At 41.5% G+C, this 21,032-nt stretch overlaps 2 protein-coding genes across 4 annotated transcripts; one reads left to right on the top strand and one right to left on the bottom strand.

Moving 5' to 3' along the window:
* The first annotated feature begins 120 nt into the window (after positions 1 to 120).
* TTI2 (TELO2 interacting protein 2) lies at positions 121 to 10,664 on the top strand. 3 transcript variants are annotated; one of them, XM_019466873.2, is made up of 8 exons: positions 124 to 1,164; positions 2,281 to 2,467; positions 3,031 to 3,123; positions 5,500 to 5,687; positions 5,765 to 5,908; positions 7,620 to 7,782; positions 8,679 to 8,861; positions 10,476 to 10,664. In XM_019466873.2, the coding sequence occupies exons 1-7, from the start codon at positions 518 to 520 to the stop codon at positions 8,781 to 8,783; spliced, it is 1,527 nt and encodes a 508-aa protein (XP_019322418.2). In that variant the 5' UTR covers positions 124 to 517; the 3' UTR covers positions 8,784 to 8,861; positions 10,476 to 10,664. The 3 variants fall into 3 exon arrangements, with proteins under 3 accessions (XP_019322420.2, XP_019322419.2, XP_019322418.2); XM_019466875.2 differs by lacking the exon at positions 3,031 to 3,123 and having other exon boundaries at positions 121 to 1,164; XM_019466874.2 differs by lacking the exon at positions 10,476 to 10,664 and having other exon boundaries at positions 122 to 1,164; positions 8,438 to 8,796.
* MAK16 (MAK16 homolog) lies at positions 8,887 to 19,722 on the bottom strand. Its single transcript, XM_019466876.2, has 10 exons — positions 19,595 to 19,722; positions 16,824 to 16,873; positions 16,622 to 16,731; positions 16,451 to 16,515; positions 15,874 to 16,025; positions 14,592 to 14,646; positions 11,263 to 11,337; positions 10,453 to 10,557; positions 9,667 to 9,732; positions 8,887 to 9,504 (listed from the first exon to the last, which is right to left on the bottom strand). The coding sequence occupies exons 1-10, from the start codon at positions 19,607 to 19,609 to the stop codon at positions 9,310 to 9,312; spliced, it is 888 nt and encodes a 295-aa protein (XP_019322421.1). The 5' UTR covers positions 19,610 to 19,722; the 3' UTR covers positions 8,887 to 9,309.
* Between the last annotated feature and the right edge of the window lie 1,310 nt (positions 19,723 to 21,032).

Raw genomic sequence — 21,032 nt, 5'->3', positions numbered from 1 at the left:
CCCAAACGCCACCTTTTCTGGAACCCGATTCTCTGTTGCTTTACGACAGTAGGTCGTGAAATGACGAAGTGTTGCCTCAATATCAGCGGAAGCTAGCTTTGTGCTTTGCGGCAGCGAGGATAGCTAGGTCCGGATCCTGATGGGCACAGGGCGTGCGGGAAGGTCTGGAGGTGCCCGTAGAGGTGGTCTGCTCATACCTTAGGGGGTTATTTCTTAAACTCTTGGGGTTTTGTTTTTGTTTTTAATCATCCGTTGGGAGTCTGAGATTCTCTTACTCCCAGAGAGGCTCCTTTCCCTTTCCTGCACCTTTTCCTCTGCAGACTTTACTTTTATTATGCTGGTTAGATTCTTGGTCCTCCGTCCCCCGGACGTCTTGCCGTTTTATTTGGCTTTAGTTGTTTTCTTCGGGAGAATTCCAGCATCCGAGTGATCTTTCTCTAGCAGATCCCCCCCCCCCCCCTTGCCTCCATCTTGGTTCTCTGGGGGAGACCAGCTCATCACTGCCGCAGTCCGAGAAATGGAGCATGACCGCTCTCGGGAATCCCCATCGCGGGAAGGCACTTCCTTGCCGGGAGAGTGGCCTTCCTCGGCCCTCGGACAGTCCTTCTCCCAGATTTTGCACCGCCTTACCAGCCAGGAGTCCCGACGGGACAAGGCCAAAAGTGCAGCAGTTCAGGACCTCAGTGCTCTCATAGAAGCCACAGAACGCGATCAGTTTTTTGAGGGGAGTGGCACATCGCTCCACGGAATGCCCGAAATGCTGGGGCAGGTGGCAAAAGCCCTGGAGAAGTATGCAGCCCCGCCCAAGGAGCAGGAAGGTAGAGGTCATGGTTACTCTGAAGTGGCCGAGAAAGCGGCAGCAGTTGGCTTAGTATTTCTTAAACTCTTGGGGAAATTTGAGGCGGCCAAGAATTCCTTGGTTTGCCCTAAGTGGAAGACAGGCCTACGTGACTTGGCAGGACCCATCTATATTTTTGCGGTCACACACAGCTTGGAGCAACCATGGACCAGCCCAAGATCTCATGACGTTGCTGGAGAGGTGCTCGCCTTACTCCTTCAAGTTACTGAGTGTGGTTCTGTGGCAGGATTTCTGCACGGAGAAAATGAAGATGAGAAAGGGAGATTTATTTTAATAATGGAACTTCTTAAACCCGATTTGAATAAGTGAGTATTCTTGTTGAGAGAGCTACTTACTTGAGCTTCAGCCTAACGTTTTAGAATGTTAGATAGAGCTCAAAGAAACTTGAGTTTCTTCATCAATAAGATAAAGGTGTTGTAATAGGAGATTTCTTAAGGCCCAGAAAGGTGATTTGCTATAAATGACATTAGACATTGGCAAATTCTACATTAGAGCCCCGGTCTTCAGACTCCCCATTTTCTACTGCTCTTTGCCATCCTCCTGACAACTGCCCTTGACATTGGAAGTTCTGTCCAAATTATTTATACTGAACTTTCTTCAGTTAGGTGAGAATGGGATTTGGAGAGGATTTAAACTTAAGTGGTTTGAATTTAAACTCGGGGATCTTGAAACTCATCAACAGTTATTAGATAAGGATGGTTATTAGATATGGAAGCAGTGTTTGGGATGAAAAACACCCTATAGATTGCTGTTAGCTAAAGTATTTTCTGTCAGTTCTACCTGCTATTTTGTTAGTATTTGTGACACCAGAGTGATGAGAGAAAAAATGTGCACATAACTCTCACTTAACCAGGAACTTGGAGTTCAAAGGCTTGGTTTGGAGGTAGTCTGGTACTTCTTTTTATTGCTTCTGAGTAGAACCAGGTCAGAGGGCTTCTCTGAACCTGTTTCATTTTTTTGTAATATAAAGATAATATTATCTATTACAGAGTTATTTTGAAGGTTAGTTGAGTAAAGTGTGTAAACCCACTTTATAAGTTGTAAATTGCTGTTCAGATATTGACTCATTTACTCCCTTACAATAATTACAGTGATGCTTGAAGACGTTTCCTTTACTTCTCTCCCGTGTCAGCACGTCTCCTCTGTAACCACCCACAGATTCTTTACAAGCTGTTGGTTTTAAATGGATCCTTCTCATTGGATTAGCTTTAGACCCAGAGCCCTGGGTGATTATTAAATGTATTTAGTGTAAGTTATTTTGATTTAGTATGCATAACATCAAGAGATATCTTATGGGGGATGTATTTTTTTCAAGGGCAAGATAATGCTTTATTTAGCTTGAAGAGTTTAATTTTTTTTTTTTTTTTTTGCTAGCTAACACTGTATCATTTTACTTCCTGTGGTTTCACATTTCTATATAGAGAATCCTGGAAGAATAACCCTGCCACAAAACATGTTTTCTCATGGACTCTGCAGCAGGTCTCTCGACCCTGGCTGAACCAACATCTGGAGAGGATACTTCCCCCATCGCTGCTCATCTCGGATGATTATCAAACAGAGAACAAAATACTGGGTGTCCACTGCCTCCGTCACATCGTGCTTAATGTGGTGAGCGACCTCTGCACTTTGTCATCTGTGTTGATGGGACAGACTGAGTCATGATATCACTATTCTTGCCTTTTCATATTTCCTATTAACTTTCCATTAATGCCGTTACGTGAAAAAAATCACTGATTTATATTTTTTCTTTATGTTTTCCTTCTGCCAGCCTAGTAGATTGTGTCTCGTAGGTAATATGTGGAAGACACCTGGGCCATGATCACGCGTGTCAAAATGAATAACCAGACCTTGAGTAATTAACAGTTGACTTTCAAGGAGCAAAAGAATCGGAAACTGAAAGGGATTACACACACCCAAATGCGCAAGCTGTTACTCAAGGAAACTTTTTTTTTTTTCCCCTCTTAACTATGTGTTGTGGAGCTTTTAAAAAAGTATACACAGAAGTAGAGGGTGCTGTTCTGGGCCCAGCACCCTTCTGCTGCACCACTTTGCCGAGAGTGCTATTGTGAATCCTTTGGTGTAATAGACCCTACGTACCCATAATTCAAGTTCGAAAATTATCCATGGTTTGGCACCGTTGGGAAGCTTTTAACTGGGTAATTTGCTTGCAGCCAGCTGCTGATTTGCTCCAGTATAACAGAGCCCAGGTCCTCTACCACGCCCTTTTCAACCACCTGTACACACCGGAGTACCGCCTCATCCAGGTAACCGTACGATTTGTTTATTGGCTGTGAGTCTCAGTTCTCAAATTCGAGTAGAAGGTGGCAGTGTGCGAATAAGAATAGTTGAGCCCTTTTCCTCTCTTGGAAAATGAGGATGATAACTAAGTCAGGGCCAACTTGAAAATAAAGAGGTAGCAAATGACTCGTGAAAATGTCTCGATACTGAGCAGGCATCCACATTGCTGAGTCTCCACAGAAAAGCCAGTGTTTTATCTTCATCTGGGTGAATTACACATTATTTGAGGGTGGCTTTATGTGTGAAAAGTTCTGTTTTACTAATCTTAAGTGTTCTTCTCTGCTCCTCTCTATGAACTCACAGTTGAAACTCCTTGTAGGTTAGATGTTCCAGTGCCATTCTTTCATCCAATACACATTAAATACCTACTGTGTGCTAGTAACCACTGTCCGTTCCAAGAATGAATGAATCAAATCAATGAATCTTAAAGCCCTTCTGGCTTTAAGAAACCCTTTGAGGGGCGCCTGGGGGGCTCAGTCGGTTGAGCGACCGACTTCAGCTCAGGTCATGATCTCGCGGTCTGTGAGTTCGAGCCCCGCGTCAGGCTCTGTGCTGACAGCTCAGAGCCTGGAGCCTGCTTCGGATTCTGTGTCTCCCTCTCTTTCTGCCCCTCCCCCACTCACGCTCTGCCTCTCCCTCTGTCAAAAATAAATAAACATTAAAAAAAAATTAAAAAGAAACCCTTTGGAAAGACATGTAAATAAATGAGTATTTTTACATATCTACAGTGCAGAGTGATAAATCTATTAGAAGACATTTGTATAAAGGGCAGTACATGTCCAGCAAAAGGCAGTTAACCAGGTTTGGTGGTGTTGGGATGGTTTTAGGATTTGGGAAGGAGGTGATATTTGACGGATGAATAGAACTTTCTTAGGATGGGAGAACATTCTGAAGACAGAGAAAACAAGTTATATAAAATCAGAGGTGGAAATAACCTTTTTTGTGCCTGCCCTCCTTTCCCTTGTCCCCCTGCCACCTTTCATTTTAAATATTAATTTAGGTATTAAATTGAGGATCCAGGTATTAAGAGCCAAAAAGTTTAGGGCTCTTTAGATGGTGGTTTAAAAACAAAACAAAACTCAGAAAAACCAAAAATCTCAGAAGAGCTAGAAGGGAGTGCCTTGACACTGAAACTTCAGATAGGGTAGGTCAAACTGGACACAGATGAGGACCATCTTAGATTCTGTTCAGGAGTGGTTTTACTGTAAGTGTGTATAACTACTGCTTAAACTTATTTAATGGCAGGGGCGCCTGGGTGGCTCAGTCGGTTAAGCAGCCGACTTCAGCTCAGGTCACGATCTCGCGGTCCGTGAGTTCGAGCCCCGCGTCGGGCTCTGTGCTGACAGCTCAGAGCCTGGAGCCTGTTTCAGATTCTGTGTCTCCCTCTCTCTCTGCCCCTCCCCTGTTCATGCTCTGTCTCAAAAATAAATAAACGTTTAAAAAAAAAATTAAAAAAAATAAACTTATTTAATGGTAATGGACTTAGACTCCTAAAATTTGGGTTAAAGTCTGGGGCGCCTGGGTGGCTCAGTCAGTTGAGCGTCCAGCTCTTGATTTCGGCTCAAGTCATGATCTCACAGTTCGGGATTCTCTCTTGCTCTCTCTCTAACCCTCCCCTCCTCAGGCTCTCTCAAAATAAATAAATAAACATGAAAAAAAAATTAGTTTGGGTTAGTCCCAGGTGTGCTCATGAAGTCCCATTTCATAGCTTAGCAAAGAACAGTCTTGAGTAGATGTTAACTTGTTTGGAGATAACGTAAAACAAATTTGAAAATATAAAGTAAGGGGTGCGTGGGTGGCTCAATTGGTTAAGTGTCCAACTTGGCTCAGCTCGTGATCTTAGTTCATGAGTTCAAGCCCCACATCGGGCTCTGTGCCAACAGCTCAGAGCCTGCAGCCTGCTTCAGATTCTGTCTCTTTCCCTCTGCGCCTCCCCTGCTTATACTCTCTCTCTCAAAAATAAACACTAAAAAAAAAAAAAAAAAAAAAAAAAGAATATAAAGTAACATACACTTGGGGTGCCTGGGTGGCTCAGTCAGTTAAGCATTTGACTTTTGATTTTGGCTCAGGTCATGACTTCACGATTTGGGAGTTCCAAGCCCATGTTGGGCTCTGCACTGATAGCACAGAGCCTGCTTGGGATTCTGCCCCCCTCTCTCTCTGCCCTCCCCCACTCATGCGCTCTCTCAAAAAAAACATTAAAAATAATATACACTTCCTGTGCTTTTACTAGTATCTTTCAGAATTCTATAATGTGGACCCCACAGACAGATTAATATGGGTGCTAGACGAGTCAGTGAATGCAAATGAACGAACGCTTCTTTTCTGTTACTTCCTCCTAGGCTGTGCTCTCGTGTCTGCTGGACTTATTCCCCGTCCTGGAGAAAGGCCTGCACTGGAAGGGAGGTGGGGCTCGACCCACCACACACTGTGACGAGGTGCTGCAGTTGATCCTGACCCACATGGAGCCAGAGCACCGCCTTCTCTTACGCAGGACCTATGCAAGAAACCTGCCAGCGTTTGTGAAGAGGCGAGTGCCCAGCCGCTGGTCTGGCCGCACCCCTCAAGTTCATCCCTGTGGTGCCACATCTTCTCTTCCCTTTTCAGGTTGGGGATCCTAACTGTCCGGCACTTGAAGAGGCTGGAGCGAGTTGTCATCGGCTACCTGGAGGTTTATGATGGGCCAGAGGAGGAGGCTAGACTGAAGACACTGGAAACCTTAAAACTTCTCATGCAGTACACTTGGCCCAGGTAAAACAGCCAAGCAGTTAGGTGGGCCAAGAGGGACAAAACTCAGCCAGTTTTCACTTCAGAACTTGCCCAGGTATACTTTCAGTACAAAGTATTAAGGACAGGCCTGTTTTTACATTGCTATTGAATTTTGAACTGAAGTTGCATTGAAAAGATAAAATACACCCATTGTTAACTTCAGGTGTATATCCCTCAATTTATAATGCATATTAGAATTTCAGAGTCCACTTAGAAGTGCTGGAATAGACATGCTTAACTTTGTTCACCCTAAGGTTTTTGAAATCTAATTGAGAACAGAGAACTTCATAGCTCATTACTGAACATGTGTGGAGCAGTGACCAGGAGAATACTGAGAATATCATTGCTTAGAAAGCATTCCAACTCTGGCTTGAGGTGGTGTCAGGAACAATAAAGTGGAAGGGAAACATGTTAAGTCAGCAGAATACTTTCTTGCATCAACAAAGTTTAATTCAGCTGGAGTCCGGTGCTCTAACATCTGTATCTGTTCTGAACCACAGTACTCTCATTTCCTTAGAATGTACCCAACCTTTTCTCTTAGTTACATCTGGAACTGGACTGCCTTGGTTTACTTACAGTCTTTCTCCTCCACTGAACTGTAAGACCACTTTGGTATATTGAGTATATGAAAGTTTAACCAGTACCTGGTTCTTAAATACACAAATATTTGAAGAATGAATGGACTAAAATAGACTGAATAGATGGATGAAAGAAATTGAATCCAGTTAACATTGGCAGGCCTTTAAAGAGCAGAGACTAAGCTTCCAAGTCGGGATTGTAGGAAGGTGAGAAAATCAGTGCCCTGTATGGCACGAGGGGGGCTGGGGAGTAGGAAACAGCAGGTTTTATGTTGACGATAGGTGGAGGACTGAGCAGCAAATAGTATAGGAAACTGCTAAATACTTACTAGATCAAGGGATGTAAACTTTTATTCTCCCAGTCACATTTCTGTCCAGAGATATGGTTTACTGTGCATATTTTTGCACTACAAGCTCCATTATTTTTCAGCTTCCATTAAGGCTTTTAAGGTTTTTTTGTTTTGTTTTTTTATGTAAGAAAAACTACATACAATTTGCCATTTAAAATGGATTCAGTGGCATTAAGTACCTTCACGATTTTGTACAACCATCACCACTGTCCTTTTCCAGAATTTCTTTTCATCAAAATAAAAACTTTCAAAAATGCTAAGAAGTTGAAGTTAAATGGGCTGGGCTTAACTGAGGGTAAAAGCTAGGATCTGGAATTAAACAGAAAATTCTAATTGTCAATTAGGTCCCAGAAGCCAAGCATATTTCACTTCATTTTAAATTTCCAGGCCTATGACTGTATAAAAGTTAAAGGACTGTGGGCCATCTGCTGTTCTCTGGCCCAAAGTAAAAGCCCCTGGTAAGGGGAGATCCCACTTCTCACTTTCCAGGTGGGGCGATTTCCTTACAGTAGAACCAAGCTTCTGGCTTGGCAGGCCAGAGTATGTGTATTGGAGCTATGCTGCAGAAAAAAGGGCTCAAAATGAGTTCAGAAATCTGGCGTCTCGTCTCTAGTTCTGCTTCCAGCTCCCTGGTCTTCTAAGTCATTTAACTTCAGTTCCTTCATTTAGGAAATAAGGGCTTTACAACTTACATGGCCTTCGAAGTCTCAGTTTTAATATCCTGATTTTAGAGTATGAATGTAACTTTTTTCTTCCTGATTCCAGAGTTTCCTGTAGACGTGTGGTCTTATTGAAGGCTCTCTTGAAACTGATCTGTGATGTAGCAAGGGATCCAAACCTTACACCTGAGCCTGTTAAGAGCGCCTTGTTAGAAGAGGCCACAGATTGCCTGATTCTCCTGGACCACTGTTGTCAAGGACAAGTGAAGGTAAGAGTCTGCAACCTGGTCCTTAGGAAGCTCCTATGTTTGATTATAATTTACTGTTCACATGCCTGACCAAGTCTGTAAGTGAACACGCATGGTTCAGGTTTTCACCTGGGAGCCCTCTAACCTTCAATAAAGGCGGATTAACTTACTCAACTTTTAAAGCTATTCAGAGGTATTTAGGCCAAAAGGCAAGAGGCTCAGGAGATGTCTCTGGGGTGAGGATAGAAAATGGGCAAAAGACTAAGCGTTCTTAAAATTTAAGTTCTGTTATATCTGATTTTTTTTTTTTAAGGATGAAATAATGAGCTATAAGCCACCAAGAAGTAATAATATAGAGTAATTCAGATCCCAGAAATGTTTCCAGTTTTTCCAGGGCACCTGTATTTTTATTTATCCTTATTCTTATTTTTCCACATGGGAATTCTTTAGTTTCACATGTCACAAAAGTTAACTTGTCATAGCCAAAGCATATAATGGCTGTGTGTATATTTATATATATTTATAAACTATTGCCTCATTTCTTATCCCACTTAGAAATCTTCAGGTTATAAAGCAGCATGAAAAAATTCATATCCTAACAATATTTATAGAGTATTGTTTGTTGTGTTATCAGTTTATTCAAATTACTTCGTATTGGCTCTTTAATCTCTGGCAGTTTTCAAGTCCTGGATCCAATCTAATTTGCATTGGCTGGGATCAGTCTGCTGGTTCCTGAGCCAGCAGGACATCTGCCTACATGCCAACACAGCTTTTAAAGTTACACCTGTTCCATGAACTGTTCCCTAGTCTCATCCATTCTTTCTTTCTTTGAATATGGTACCGAGAAACAAGAACCAAGGTAAAAGGAACAGAAGTATCAATTAAAAAGAAAAAGCCTGTTTGGTTTCATATTTCAGGGTCTCCTGGTCAAAATTCTCCAAAGCTGTGAAGACAGCAAGGTGGTGAACTGTATCAGAAAAGTCCAGCAGGTTTCTGAAGGCACACCCTACGACGGAACTTAAGATTTGTCTTACTTTCCTAGAACAGGAAGACTTTTCTTCTTGTTCCAACTGTATAAATGGAATCATTTAAGAAAAAAGGTATTTTTACACTCAACAGTGTAACTTCGTTCTTTTTCCTTCTTTTATTCCCACAGAAGTAGGGAAAGGAGAACAAGAAAAAACTGAAATCTGAACATTTCTAAATAAAGTTGAGGGGGGGTGGGGGAGAAGGATACCAAGGAAAACAGGTGGGTAGCATTTAAAATTTAGAAATATTTACACCCACAGATTCATCTGTTAAGCTTCTTGGGCTCAAGCTGTTACTTCAAAACATATGCCAACACTATAAAAATACTCTGTTCACAACTTAAGGCTTTCTCCACTCCCAGATTTCCTTGCCCCACAGAAGCAGCATAAATATTAAAGACACAAATATTGTGTGAAATACTGTATGAAAGAGCAAAACCTGGAGATATATACATGGTTAAGGTAAAAGAAAGAAGGATACTGAAAATGTTCAGTCCTGTTGCAGATGTCCAAAGGGAAGTCATGTGGTTTTGGCCTTGGCCACAGGCTCTGTCTCCTGCTCATACTCTATCTCTACGTAGGCTCGTTTCCTCCGCAAAGGTCCTTTCAAGGGTGTTTTGCCTTTATGTGTGGCATCAAGGGCCTTTTCTTCTTCCTCACTGGAGGATTTATCATCCTGATCTTCATCACTACTGGCATCCAGCTTATCCATATCCTGATATGGAGAGAGGAAAAAAAGAAAATGCTAGATGCATCTCCCAAACTCCTTTCATCGTCCTCTCAATTTAGAACTAGGCAATTTATCTGCCTCTGTGTGTGTTCAGAAACGTTCTGTTCTCTGAAGGTCAAAGGTCAATTTTTTGCCCATAAATCTCACCTCAAAATCACTTATGTCACTCTCATCCACCTCATCATCTTCCACAAACTCTCTCTTTCCCACATCCTAAAACAAAACATAACTGTTAAGTTGAAAATACAGAATGAAAATTCAGCTCACACATCTAATTCTATTCTTTGATAAGTGCAACAGTAACAAACAGAATCACAGTCTACTTACTTTAGTCCCAACCAAAATCTAATTATTTCCAAGTTTAATACTTCTGAATTAAAAAATTTTAGGGATATCAATTCTCATGCCTAATACAAATCATTAGATCATTTTAATTTGCTAAAAAAAAAAAAAAGTACATTAGAAAGGCTTTACAAACACTTAAATCTATTAATTTCAAATATCAAAAAAGGGTCACTACTAGGAAAAGTACACCTATGTGCCTGTATGAGCGCACCATGTGATTAGCAATTACCTGCTAAATCTGGCCTTTTTCTAAAAGACTATCACTCAAGTACCTCCCCTATATTAATAGTGAAATTAAATCCTGTATAAATTTCAGGTTCCTGAATGGTATATTCTGTCAGCTGATGAGGATTCTTCATTGTCCCCTTAAAGGAAAAATCTCAGAATGCCAATAAGTAAGATTAAAATCCAACGTGTTAATAGTTTGTTGACTGAACTAAAATTAATCTCATGATAGAAAAAAAAGGACCAAAAAATTATTTTTGGGTAGGGGAGTGAAAATGCTGTTCTGTCACTCAAGTACATATAAAGAGATCTAGGTCTACAGGTTACTGCTTTAGGAAGCACAAACGAACAAACAAGGCTTACTTCTTCATCATCTTTTTCCTCAGCATCTGAAGAGTCACTCTCTGCCTCCTGCTGTTCCAGGGCCTTGTCGAAGGCATGAATGGGGAAGTTGTAGATGTCGCCATACTGAAGAACATAAATACAGACTGGATTTAACATCTGGATTTTACACTTGAAGTCCACTGTCCGATGACATACTGTTTTCTCCTCAGTGATTAAATAAGAATACTTAATGTGATGGGTAATTTTTCTATACTAATTTCAAGCCTAGAGCCAACAGTGTCTTTACAAGCCTGTTTCTGACATTTAAGTAATCAGTGGTTAATACCAAACACTATAAACTTAGTAGTTTATAAAATCAGTGGGTTGGAACAAATGTAAATTTGCTGATAGGAAATAATACGGGAAAAATAAGTTCTATCCGTTTTGTCTCATAAATGACAGTAATTTTTAAGAAGATTTAATTCCTTTTAAAGAACCTTAGACTAGGGTAATATGCAGGAGGATCAGAACTGCAGGCCTTTTCTTATCTAGAGCTCTGAAACCGTTGCGTCAGGAACAGGAGTTCACAGTATGGTGCAAAGGGAAAGGTCTCTTTGCTGGATGGAACATCAAGGGTAACCAGGGCACCTTTCGTGTTCATGTTCACGAACTAAGACGGGGAAGCCAAGGCCTGTATATTCCAGGAAGGCCTGTTCTATTCCAGGAACAAAATCAAGGTGAAGACCTTTCTAGCATCTTTGAAAGTAAAACACACTTCCCACTATTTCCTAGCATGATGTTACTGTCTAAAAAGTGAAATTTATATCCCAAACTTCCTAGCTTTCTCACCGTATCTTGTTTCAGTCGCTCCAGCAATTCCTTTTCAATGGCATTATCCAGCTGAGCAGCTATTAATGCCTTTTCCTGTAACAGAAAAATTTGAGTAAACCCATTTACTTCCTTAGTACTCATATTTCAGCCTGTATAAGTAAAAAACAAAAAAAAAAAAGAAAAAATTTTATTTAAAAAAAAAAATCACTTTTTTCCCCTCTTACACTAAAAAAAAAATCACATACCATGATCAAGTGGGATTTATTCCCAGGATGCAAGAGTGGTTCCACATTCACAAAATAATCAACATGATACATACGTATCATTAGGAGAAACGATAAAAACCATATTATCATTTCAATAGATGCAGAAAAAGCATTTGACAAAGTACAGCAACCATTCGTGATAAAAACCCTCTGCAAACTAGGTCTAGAGGGAACATCTCTCAACATGATAAAGGCCTTATATGAAAAACCCACAGCCAACATCATCATCCATGGGGAAAAACAGCTTTTCCCGTAAGGTCAGGAACAAGGCAAGGATGTCCACTCTCACCACTTTTATTCAATATAGTACTAGAAGTCCTAGCCACAGCAATCAGACAACAGGAAGAAATAAAAGGCACCCAAATTGGTAAGGAAGAAGTAAAATTCTCATTATATGCAAATGACATGACACTGTATATAGAAAACCCTGAAGGCTCCACCAAAAAACTACTAGAACTGATCAATGAATTCGGTAAAGTCACAGGATACAAAATCAATGTACAGAAATCTGTTGCATTCCTATACACTAACAATGAAGTGGCAGAAAGTAAAATTAAGAAAACAATCTCATTTACAATTACATCAAAAATGATAAAATATCTAGGAATAAACTTAACCAAAGAGATGAAAGACCTGTATTCTGAAAACTATAAAACACTGATAAAAGAAATTCAAGATGATGGAAAGACTCATGGGGCTGGAAGAGCAAATCTTGTTAAAATGTCCATACACCAAAGCAATCTACACATTTAATGCAATTTCTATCAAAATACCAATAGCATTTTTCACAGAACTAGAACAAATAGTAAAACCACAGAAGACCCTGAACAGGCAAAGCAATGTTGAACAAGAAAAAATTGAAGGTATCACAATTCCAGATTTCAAGTTATATTACCAAGCAGTAGCAATTAAAACAGTATGGTACTGGCATAAAAATAGACACATAAGGGGCGCCTGGGTGGCTCAGTCAGTTAAGCGTCCAACTTCGACTCAGGTCACGATCTCGCGGTCCGTGAGTTCGAGCCCTGCATCGGGCTCTGGGCTGATGGCTCAGAGCCTGGAGCCTGCTTCAGATTCTGTGTCTCCCTCTCTCTCTGCCCCTCCCCCGTTCATGCTCTGTCTCTCTCTGTCTCAAAAATAAATAAACGTTAAAAAAAAAAATAGACACATAAATCAATGGAATAAAACAGAAAACACAGAAAAAAGTTTATAATTATATCATCAATTAATCTTTGACAAAGGAGAATTAAAATATTCAACAGGAAAAAGTCTCTTCAACAACACTGTTGGGAAAACCGGAGAGCCACAGGCAAAAGAATGAAATTGGACCCCTTCCTTTCACCATACACACAAAAATAAACGCAAAATGGATTAAAGACCTAAATATGAGACCCAAACCATAAAAATCCTTGAAGAGAGAACAGGTGGTAATCTCTGACATTGGCCATAGCAACATTTTTCTACATATGTCTCCTGAGGCAAGGCAAATACATGCAAAAATAAATTATTGAGATTATATTAAAATATTTCTGTACAGCGAAGGAAACAATCAACAAAACTAAAATGCAACCTACTCAATGGCAGAAAATATCTGCAAATGACATATCTGATAAAGGGTTAGTATGTAAAGAACTGATACTACTCAATACCCAAAAACAATCCAATTTAAAAATGGGCAGGGGCACCTGGATGGCTCAGTTGGTTCCATGTCCGACTTCAGCTCAGGTCATGATCTCATGGTTCGTGGGTTTGAGCCCAGCATTGGGCTCTGCACTGGCAGTGCGGAGCCTCCTCGGGATTCTCTCTCTCTCCCTCTGCCCCTCCCCCCAACTTGCATGCGAGCACACACACACACTCTCTCTCTCTCTCTCAAAATAAACTTTAAAAAAAAATAAAAATGGGCAGAAGACACGAACAGACATTTCATCAAAGATACCAGATGGCCAAAAGACACGTGAAAAGATGCTCAACATCACTCATCAGGGAAATGCAAATCAAAACCACAATGAGGTATCACCTCACACCTGTCAGAATGGCTAAAATCAAAAACACAAGAAACATCAAGTGTTGGTGAGGACGTGGAGAAAAAGAAACCCTTTTGCACCGTCGGTGGGAATGCAAACTGGTGTAGCTGTTGTAGGAAACAGTATGGGAGAGCCCTCAAAAAGTTAAAAACAGAACTACACTACAATGCAGGCAATGCACTACTGGGTATTTACCCCAAAAAACGAAAACACTAATTCAAAGGGTTACACACACCCTTCTGTTTATGCCAGCATTATTTACAATAGCCAAAATATGGGAGCAGCCCAAGTGTACGTCGATTGATGAATGGATAAAGAGAAAGTGGTATTTAAGAAACAAAACAAACAAGGAAAAAAAAAAAGACAAACAGATCCTTAACTATACAAAACTGATGGTTACCAGAGGGGAGGTGGGTTGGGGGGAATAGGGGAAAGAGGGAATGGGAATTAGAGAGTACATTTACCATGGAAAAAAAAAGAAGAAAAAATGCTCAAACCCTGCTTTGAGTAGTATGCAATGTATAAGATTAATAACAACATACCAAAATTCTGATTTCTCTCTCTTTTAATGTTTGCTTTTGAGAGAGAGAGACAGAATGTGAGCAGGGGAGGGGCAGAGAGGGAGACACAGAATCTGAAGTGGGCTCCAGGCTCCAAGCTGTCAGCACAGAGCCTGATGCAGGGCTCGAACTCACAGACCTCAAGATTATGACCAAAGCCAAAGTTGGACACTTACCTGACTGAGCCACCCAGGTGTCCCCCAAAATTCTGATTTCTAAAATACTTAACTTCAAGAATCTCAGACAAGGTACTTCTCTGTTCTCCATTAAATATATCTCCAAGAACCCTTATTTTAACCTGCCCTGAAAACCATAATCTTAAAATATGAATATCCAATATCTTATGCAACTAATACTGTTCTCTATTAGCGAACCATTACCCAAGGCCCAAACAGTTCACAGGAAATGGTGACTGAATCTTTCTCATGATCCCTACACCTATAGAGTCCTACCCTCAATAAGATACAGAAGCTATGAATACAAGAAGGGTAAGTTACCTCTCTTCTTTTTTCCCTCCGCTCCACCTTCTTACTCAAGGGAACAAGCTTCCTCCTATGGAAAATAAAACACATTGTCAGAAAACCCAAGGGCATGTTTTGTGTGTTCCTTTAAAAAAATGAGAAAATAGGAATGGAGTTGGTTTTGTAGGGCTCAGCTCAATATAGCTAACATTATATACCTGTAATTCCCTAAGTAGTTAATACTATAAGTCACACATTTTTACACATATTTTTATGCTTATTTTACTTTTTGTTTTCTTTGAGGATTCTGAGACTTCTGAGGGCACTCACCATGCTTCATGATTAATGCTTCAGTTAACTAAAATAAAGAATTTTCTGTAGGGATGCTTGGGTGGCTCAGTCGGGTAAATGTCTCACTCTGACTCGGGTCACAATCTCCCGTGAGTTCAAGCCCCGCATGGGGCTCACTACTGTCAGTGCAGGGCCTGCTTCGGGTCTTCTGTCCCCCGCCCCTCTCTCTGCTCCCCCCGCCCCGACCCCCAACTCTCACATGCTCTCTCTCAAAAACAAACATAAAAAAAAAAAAATTGTCTGTAGAAGACTGCCACCTTTAGCTTTCTCTGCAGGTCACAACGAAAAAGTATTAGGACCTAGCACTCCTTAGTAAGATATCCAATTAATTCCATGGATTTCATATCACTTTCTAAAATTCATTTTTGGTGAACCCGGAGTAAAGTTCTGACATTCTTATTTATCCCCATTTTTTAGCTCATTGTTAAATCCCTAATTTTATGATTGTGTCAAGGAGTTATACAATTTCCTGAAGCTGATTTTCAGACAGGGAGGAGATCATCAATTTCTACTATATTGTTTTTTATTTTTGTTTATTTTAAGTTTATTTTCATTTATTTTGAGAGAGAGAGCGCAAGCGAACACGTATGTGCAAGCAGGGGAAAGACAGAGAGAGAGGGAGAAAGAGAGAATCCCAAGCAGACTCTGCCCTGTCAGCATGCAGCCCGACATGGGGCTTGATCTCACAAACCCAGAGATCATGACCAGAGCGGAAATCAAGATTCGGACGCTTAACCAACTGAACTACCCAGGTGCCCCCCCGACCCCCACACTGTTTTTTAAACAGATCAAAGGGCACAACTTTAATCAGAGGTAAACTTTCTTCATAGCATATCATACAAGGTTACCTGAAACTGAATTTAGTAAGAACCATTACTAGACATTTCAGAGTCTCTCCATAAAATGATCCAAGGAAAGACAGACTTAAAAAAAATACACATAATAGATGAATGATCTAAATACTTACTGTCGCTTTAATGTAAGTTTTCTAATTCGAATTAGGTACTGGGTGATCTTGGTGAATCTCTGCTTACACTTGTGTCGAATGAAACGGGGCCAGTAAATTAGATTTTCATCTATTTGCTCCAGTGCTCTCTCGTAGTTTTTATGAAGCCGGACCTATAAACAGAAAAAGAAAGCTTGAAGAGTGAGGGTAAATGATTAGGTGGGCCTTCACTGCTATGATACCCAGGGGCCTAATGAGGTTGGCTTCAAAAGTTTAATGTAGCTATGGTCAAGGAAGAGAGAAAAGCATGTGGCAGTTTTGTTATTGATCAAGGGTCACTGTCATCTTTTTTTTTTTTTTTTTTTTTTTTTTTATTTTTGGGACAGAGAGAGACAGAGCATGAACGGGGGAGGGGCAGAGAGAGAGGGAGACACAGAATCGGAAACAGGCTCCAGGCTCCGAGCCATCAGCCCAGAGCCTGACGCGGGGCTCGAACTCACAGACCGCGAGATCGTGACCTGGCTGAAGTCGGACGCTTAACCGACTGCGCCACCCAGGCGCCCCATGGGTCACTGTCATCTTATGTGCTAAGTCTTACCCGTTCCCAGAGCCGCCTAGGAAAAGCTGCTCGTTCTATAACCTTCATATACAAGTAGCACTGTCCTGCAAGGTAAAGTAAATACCGTTAATATTACTTACAGAGAGACCAAAGAATATCCTTTTAAAAGCTGTTGGCTAGTTCTCATGGAAGTTCAAACTAAGGAGTTACCTTTCTCTTCTTTGATAGTGGCATACTGACTGTTTGCCAGGGGACAAGACGACCGATTACACAGTCCAGTCAGGCTGTATTCATTTCTGCAAAAACTCTGAGTCTTGGTTCTAGAATGAGAGGGAAAGAGCAAAAATTGTAAGAGGGGTTAACAAGAGGACAGCTGAAGGAATCTTTGCCCAAGTTGCAAATCTAGACTCACCTTATTTTGAAGGAACAAAATTGCTTGTTTCCGAGTGTGTCCCAGATAACCTGCAAGACAAGGTAAGAACACATTTCAATTGCTCTGACCCAACAGGTGGGAGTATTAACCCAGGAAAACACAGTGCCCTGGTTTACTTAGGAGGTCTCAAAGGAGTCTTTGAGGAATGAGAGGAGGAAGACATGCTTTGTAAAACAGTTTGATCTGTGGGGGCACCAGGGTGGTTCAGTTGGTTAAGCACTGGACTCTGGATTCCACCTGCTCATGTCATGTTCTCATGGTTTGTGAGTTCAAGCCTCGCGACAGGCTGTGCTGACGTCACAGAGCCTGCTTGGGATTCTCTCTCACTGTCACCCTCCTCTACTCCTCCTCTTTCTCTCAAAATAAATAAATATTTTAAAAATGTCTGATTTGTTTTCTTTTGTAGGGATTCTTGTAGGGAAAAAAAATACAAATTATCAGTAACCACAACCCCTTCACCCACAGATAAAACTTCATTAGAATTTTTGTAAATATTTTCGAATTTTTTCTATATATGCATTCCAGCAACAGTATGCCTATATGTATATTTTTAACAAAAATGAGATTTTAATTTTGTGACTTTCTTAATATGTTCATTACCCATTGTAAAAGGCTGCACAGAACTAGATTGTTGGATATATGTACCATAATTTCACCTCATCTGGGCAAACAAAATCATCTACTGCTATCCTCTATTAACTAATGTGTTCTTTATTCATTCAGCATTGATGGTATACTTAATTTATGTAAGGCAGTGACAATCCTAAAACCTGACACACAGGAGGCACTCAAGTATTTGTTGAATGAAGTAAGGTAGTGTCCTTAAACAGTTTTACCTCTCTACTTAGGGAGAAAGAAATGTAAACAAAGCATCACAAAGCACTAGTCTAAGTGCCACAAAAGAAGTTTGTAAGAGCCTTTAAGTGGGCTGCCCTGAGGAACTGGGAAAGGCTTTGAAGCAGCTAAAGTAGTTAAAGCCTAATACATAAAGAAATGTAAACAAACAACAACATTTTTGGAATTTTACAGGATGTGTGTTTGGCAGGCGATGATAGGAAACAGGTAGGAGGAAATGAAACTGGGAAAGTAGGAGCTCATTCTGGCTTGTGGCTTTATTTATTATTATTTTTTTTAATGTTTATTTATTTTTGAAGGAGAGAGAGACAGAGTGTGAGTGGGGGAGGGGCAGAGAGAGAGGGAGACACAGAATCCAAAGAAGGCTCCAGGCGCTGAGCTGTCAGCATAGAGCCCGACAAGGGGCTCGAACTCACAAACTGTGAGATCATGACCTGAGCTGAAGTCGGATGCTTAACGGACTGAGCCACCCAGATGCCCCAGGCTTGTGGCTTTAAATGTCATCTGTAAGTCAATGACTCCCAAGTTGTCATCTCCTGGTCAGACTTCTCACCTGAGCTACAGACTTGTATATACATTTAACTGCCTACTTGACATCTCCACTTAGAAGCCTGAAAGGCCTCATACACATTAACATGTCCACACCCCTTAAAAGAATACTGTGTTCCTTCCCCATCTCCACAAATAAAACCACCAATGAACTATTCGAAATCCTTTGATTTCTCCCTTTTCCTCATCACTGAATCCATCACATAGTCTTTTTGGTTATACTGATAATAAATACAGATCTCAAATGCATCCACTTCTTTTCATCTCCACCATTACAACCAGGGTTGAAACTACTTTCATCATGCTCTAGTTTCCTTGCTCTTATGCTTTCTCTCCTTGAAAAGACTATCACAAAACTAGACAACTTTTCACAAAAGTCAGATGTCATTTCCCATTAAAAGCCCTAAAAGACACTACATGATCTTGTCCTGCAAACATACCTAACTCCATTACCTCTCTCTCTTCCCTGGATTCCTATAGCACAGGTCACATCAATATTCTTTAATACAGTCCTTCTCTCTTATATCCAGACCTTTGTATTGTACTGTTCCTACTGCTCAGATATTTTGCTTTTCCCTCAGCCCCTCAGTGACGGTTCATTCTCATCTTTTAGATCTCAGCTCAAATGTCTTTTATTCAGAGAAACCTTCCCACAACAGCTTTGTCTGAAGTGGTCTCTCCTAATTACTCTCTCCTTCATCAACTTTGGTCTTCTTTTCACAGTATTATTACACAGTACAGTGGTTTTAAATATGTTCACTTGTTTCCCATCTGTCTCCTCCAACAGAGTGCTCCAGAAAAGCAGAGGTCTTTTGTCTGGCTTATTAAAAACTAAATCTCCAGTAATTACCACACTGCCTGGCACACAGCGCTTCTGTATTTCCCAGGACTAATTAAATGAACCGAGGATGCTTCCAAAAATTATGGCGTGGGCAGACCATGAACAAATGTAAGGAAAATCCTAACACAGGAAAAAAAAGATTTTAAAGTAACGTGAACACGGAAGAATGGGATCTGGAAATCTGAGGTCTAAACTTGGCTATACCATCCCCAACCTAACCTCCACCCGCGCCTCCCACATCCAGAGACACCATGGGCAAAGTCCTTCATTGCTGGGCACCAGGGACTGAATAAGCCAACCCTGTGGACTGGCGCTGTTCTGGCCCCTTCACCCCGCTGAGGCAGCGCTGGGGATCCCGGGTAGACACGTGAGAGCCCCACGCTCGGAAACCGGGGTTCCGGCAGCCTCGGTTCCGCAGCGACACGAAGCTAATGGGCCAGCTAAGTGTTGCTTCTGATCCCCCTAAAGCAGGAGAACCCAGGTGGCAGAGAAACAGGACACTCACATCATCTGACTGCATAGCGTCGGCAGCTCAGCGTGCAAACCCGGCCAGATCTCGGGGGCAACCATGCTTCTTCCGGAGAATCACTTCCGGAAAGCCTAGTCTCACCTATCGCGAGAATTCTGATTTCCCCGGCTTGCACAGCGCCCCTTGGCGGTCTAGCTTCTGCGCGCATCTCCAAGTCCTGCGCCACGTCCGGACCGTTACCGTGCGCCCCCGCTGCCCTGTAGGTCTTGTTCCCGGTCTCACCCTGGGACGGTAAACCCGGCTAGGAGGCCCCTGCCACCCCGCGCAGGAGTCGGTCGAGTCCTGGAGCGCAGAGGCCGAGGTCCATGGGCGCGCCGTGGTCCAAAGCGCGGGTTGTGATTGCCCGTGAGGATTGGCTGTCCCTCGCCGGCCGCCGGGCGTCCTCAGTCTCGGAGTGCGCCCGGGAAAGCGCGGACCACCTCCCGCCGGGCCTTAGCGCCTGGAGGCCGGGGCTGCGTTGTCTTTACTCCTTCTCCACCAGGCTGGGGAGCTCAAACTCTGTCCTTCTTCACCTGAGACCCTGATTCCCGCGCTCACTCCTCCCTCACTTAACCCCGCAGACACTCTTGTTCTCTTTTGGTGTGGGTCCTGACCTTTGAAATTCATGGATTAGATAATATTTTTTTAAAAAAATCGGAGGACTAACAGCTTTCCCCCGCTTTTTATTTTAATGGGAAAAAGAAAACCTTTATTAGCGCACACCATTTTTCAAAAGAATGTTCAGTTTAACACCCAAAGAGTAAACAAAGGCACAGTCTCAGAATAAGGATGGGCGATTAATTTGCATATCACGGTATAAAATAATTAAGTATATCATAAGTAATGTAATTTTGCTTCATGCTGGTGAGAACTACGAATTAGAGCCACACCATTGGAAAACATTGATTTAGCAGAGGTTTGGGGAACCAAACTTAGGTTATAAAAAACAATTGCTATTTACTAAATATCTTTGGGCAAGTCAGGTAGCCTTTAGCAAATTATCCCATTTGAAAAATGCGGGTATGTGAGGTCTAGAGGTATGTTAAATGCATAGTTTACATTGCTTCATAAAAAACAGTTGTGATTGTTCTCATTCACCTACTTGTTTTCCCTGGTTTAAAGACCCAAAGGGCAGTCATATCACACACACACATACCCTTTTATGTTAGTAAAATCAAATTTAAAATAATGTGGAAGAGGGGTGCCTGCCTGGCTCAATTGGTAGATTGTGCAACTCTTGATCTCCAGGTCTTGAGTTCAGCCCTACCTTGGGTGTAGAGATTATTGAAAAAATAAATACAAAGATGAAGCTTCTTGAAAAATAATAGTGATGTGGAAGAAATCCAAAGGTAGACGATACTCACCAAGGTCACCACACCACACTACCCAAATTGTTTTAAGTAGGGGAAGTGATATATTTTTCAGTTTGATTTAG

The sequence above is a fragment of the Panthera pardus genome, unplaced genomic scaffold (genome assembly GCF_024362965.1).
Source record: "Panthera pardus isolate Hobbes unplaced genomic scaffold, ASM2436296v1 HiC_scaffold_13, whole genome shotgun sequence".
NCBI lineage: Eukaryota > Metazoa > Chordata > Mammalia > Carnivora > Felidae > Panthera > Panthera pardus.
Note: the sequence above shows the minus strand (reverse complement) of the source record. Positions and strands in the feature narration are given on the sequence as shown.

Excerpts from the sequence above, each read along its gene's own strand:
- MAK16 (XM_019466876.2), bottom strand. Across the intron at positions 16,732-16,823 it reads TTTTGTTCCTTCAAAATAAG|AACCAAGACTCAGAGTTTTT; the intron begins GTGAGTCTAGAT and ends CTCTCATTCTAG. Across the intron at positions 11,338-14,591 it reads GGAGGGAAAAAAGAAGAGAG|GAAAAGGCATTAATAGCTGC; the intron begins GTAACTTACCCT and ends TTTCTGTTACAG.
- TTI2 (XM_019466873.2), top strand. The coding sequence starts at position 518 with ATGGAGCATGACCGCTCTCGGGAATCCCCATCGCGGGAAGGCACTTCC. Across the intron at positions 1,165-2,280 it reads CTTAAACCCGATTTGAATAA|AGAATCCTGGAAGAATAACC; the intron begins GTGAGTATTCTT and ends ATTTCTATATAG. Across the intron at positions 7,783-8,678 it reads GTTGTCAAGGACAAGTGAAG|GGTCTCCTGGTCAAAATTCT; the intron begins GTAAGAGTCTGC and ends TTCATATTTCAG.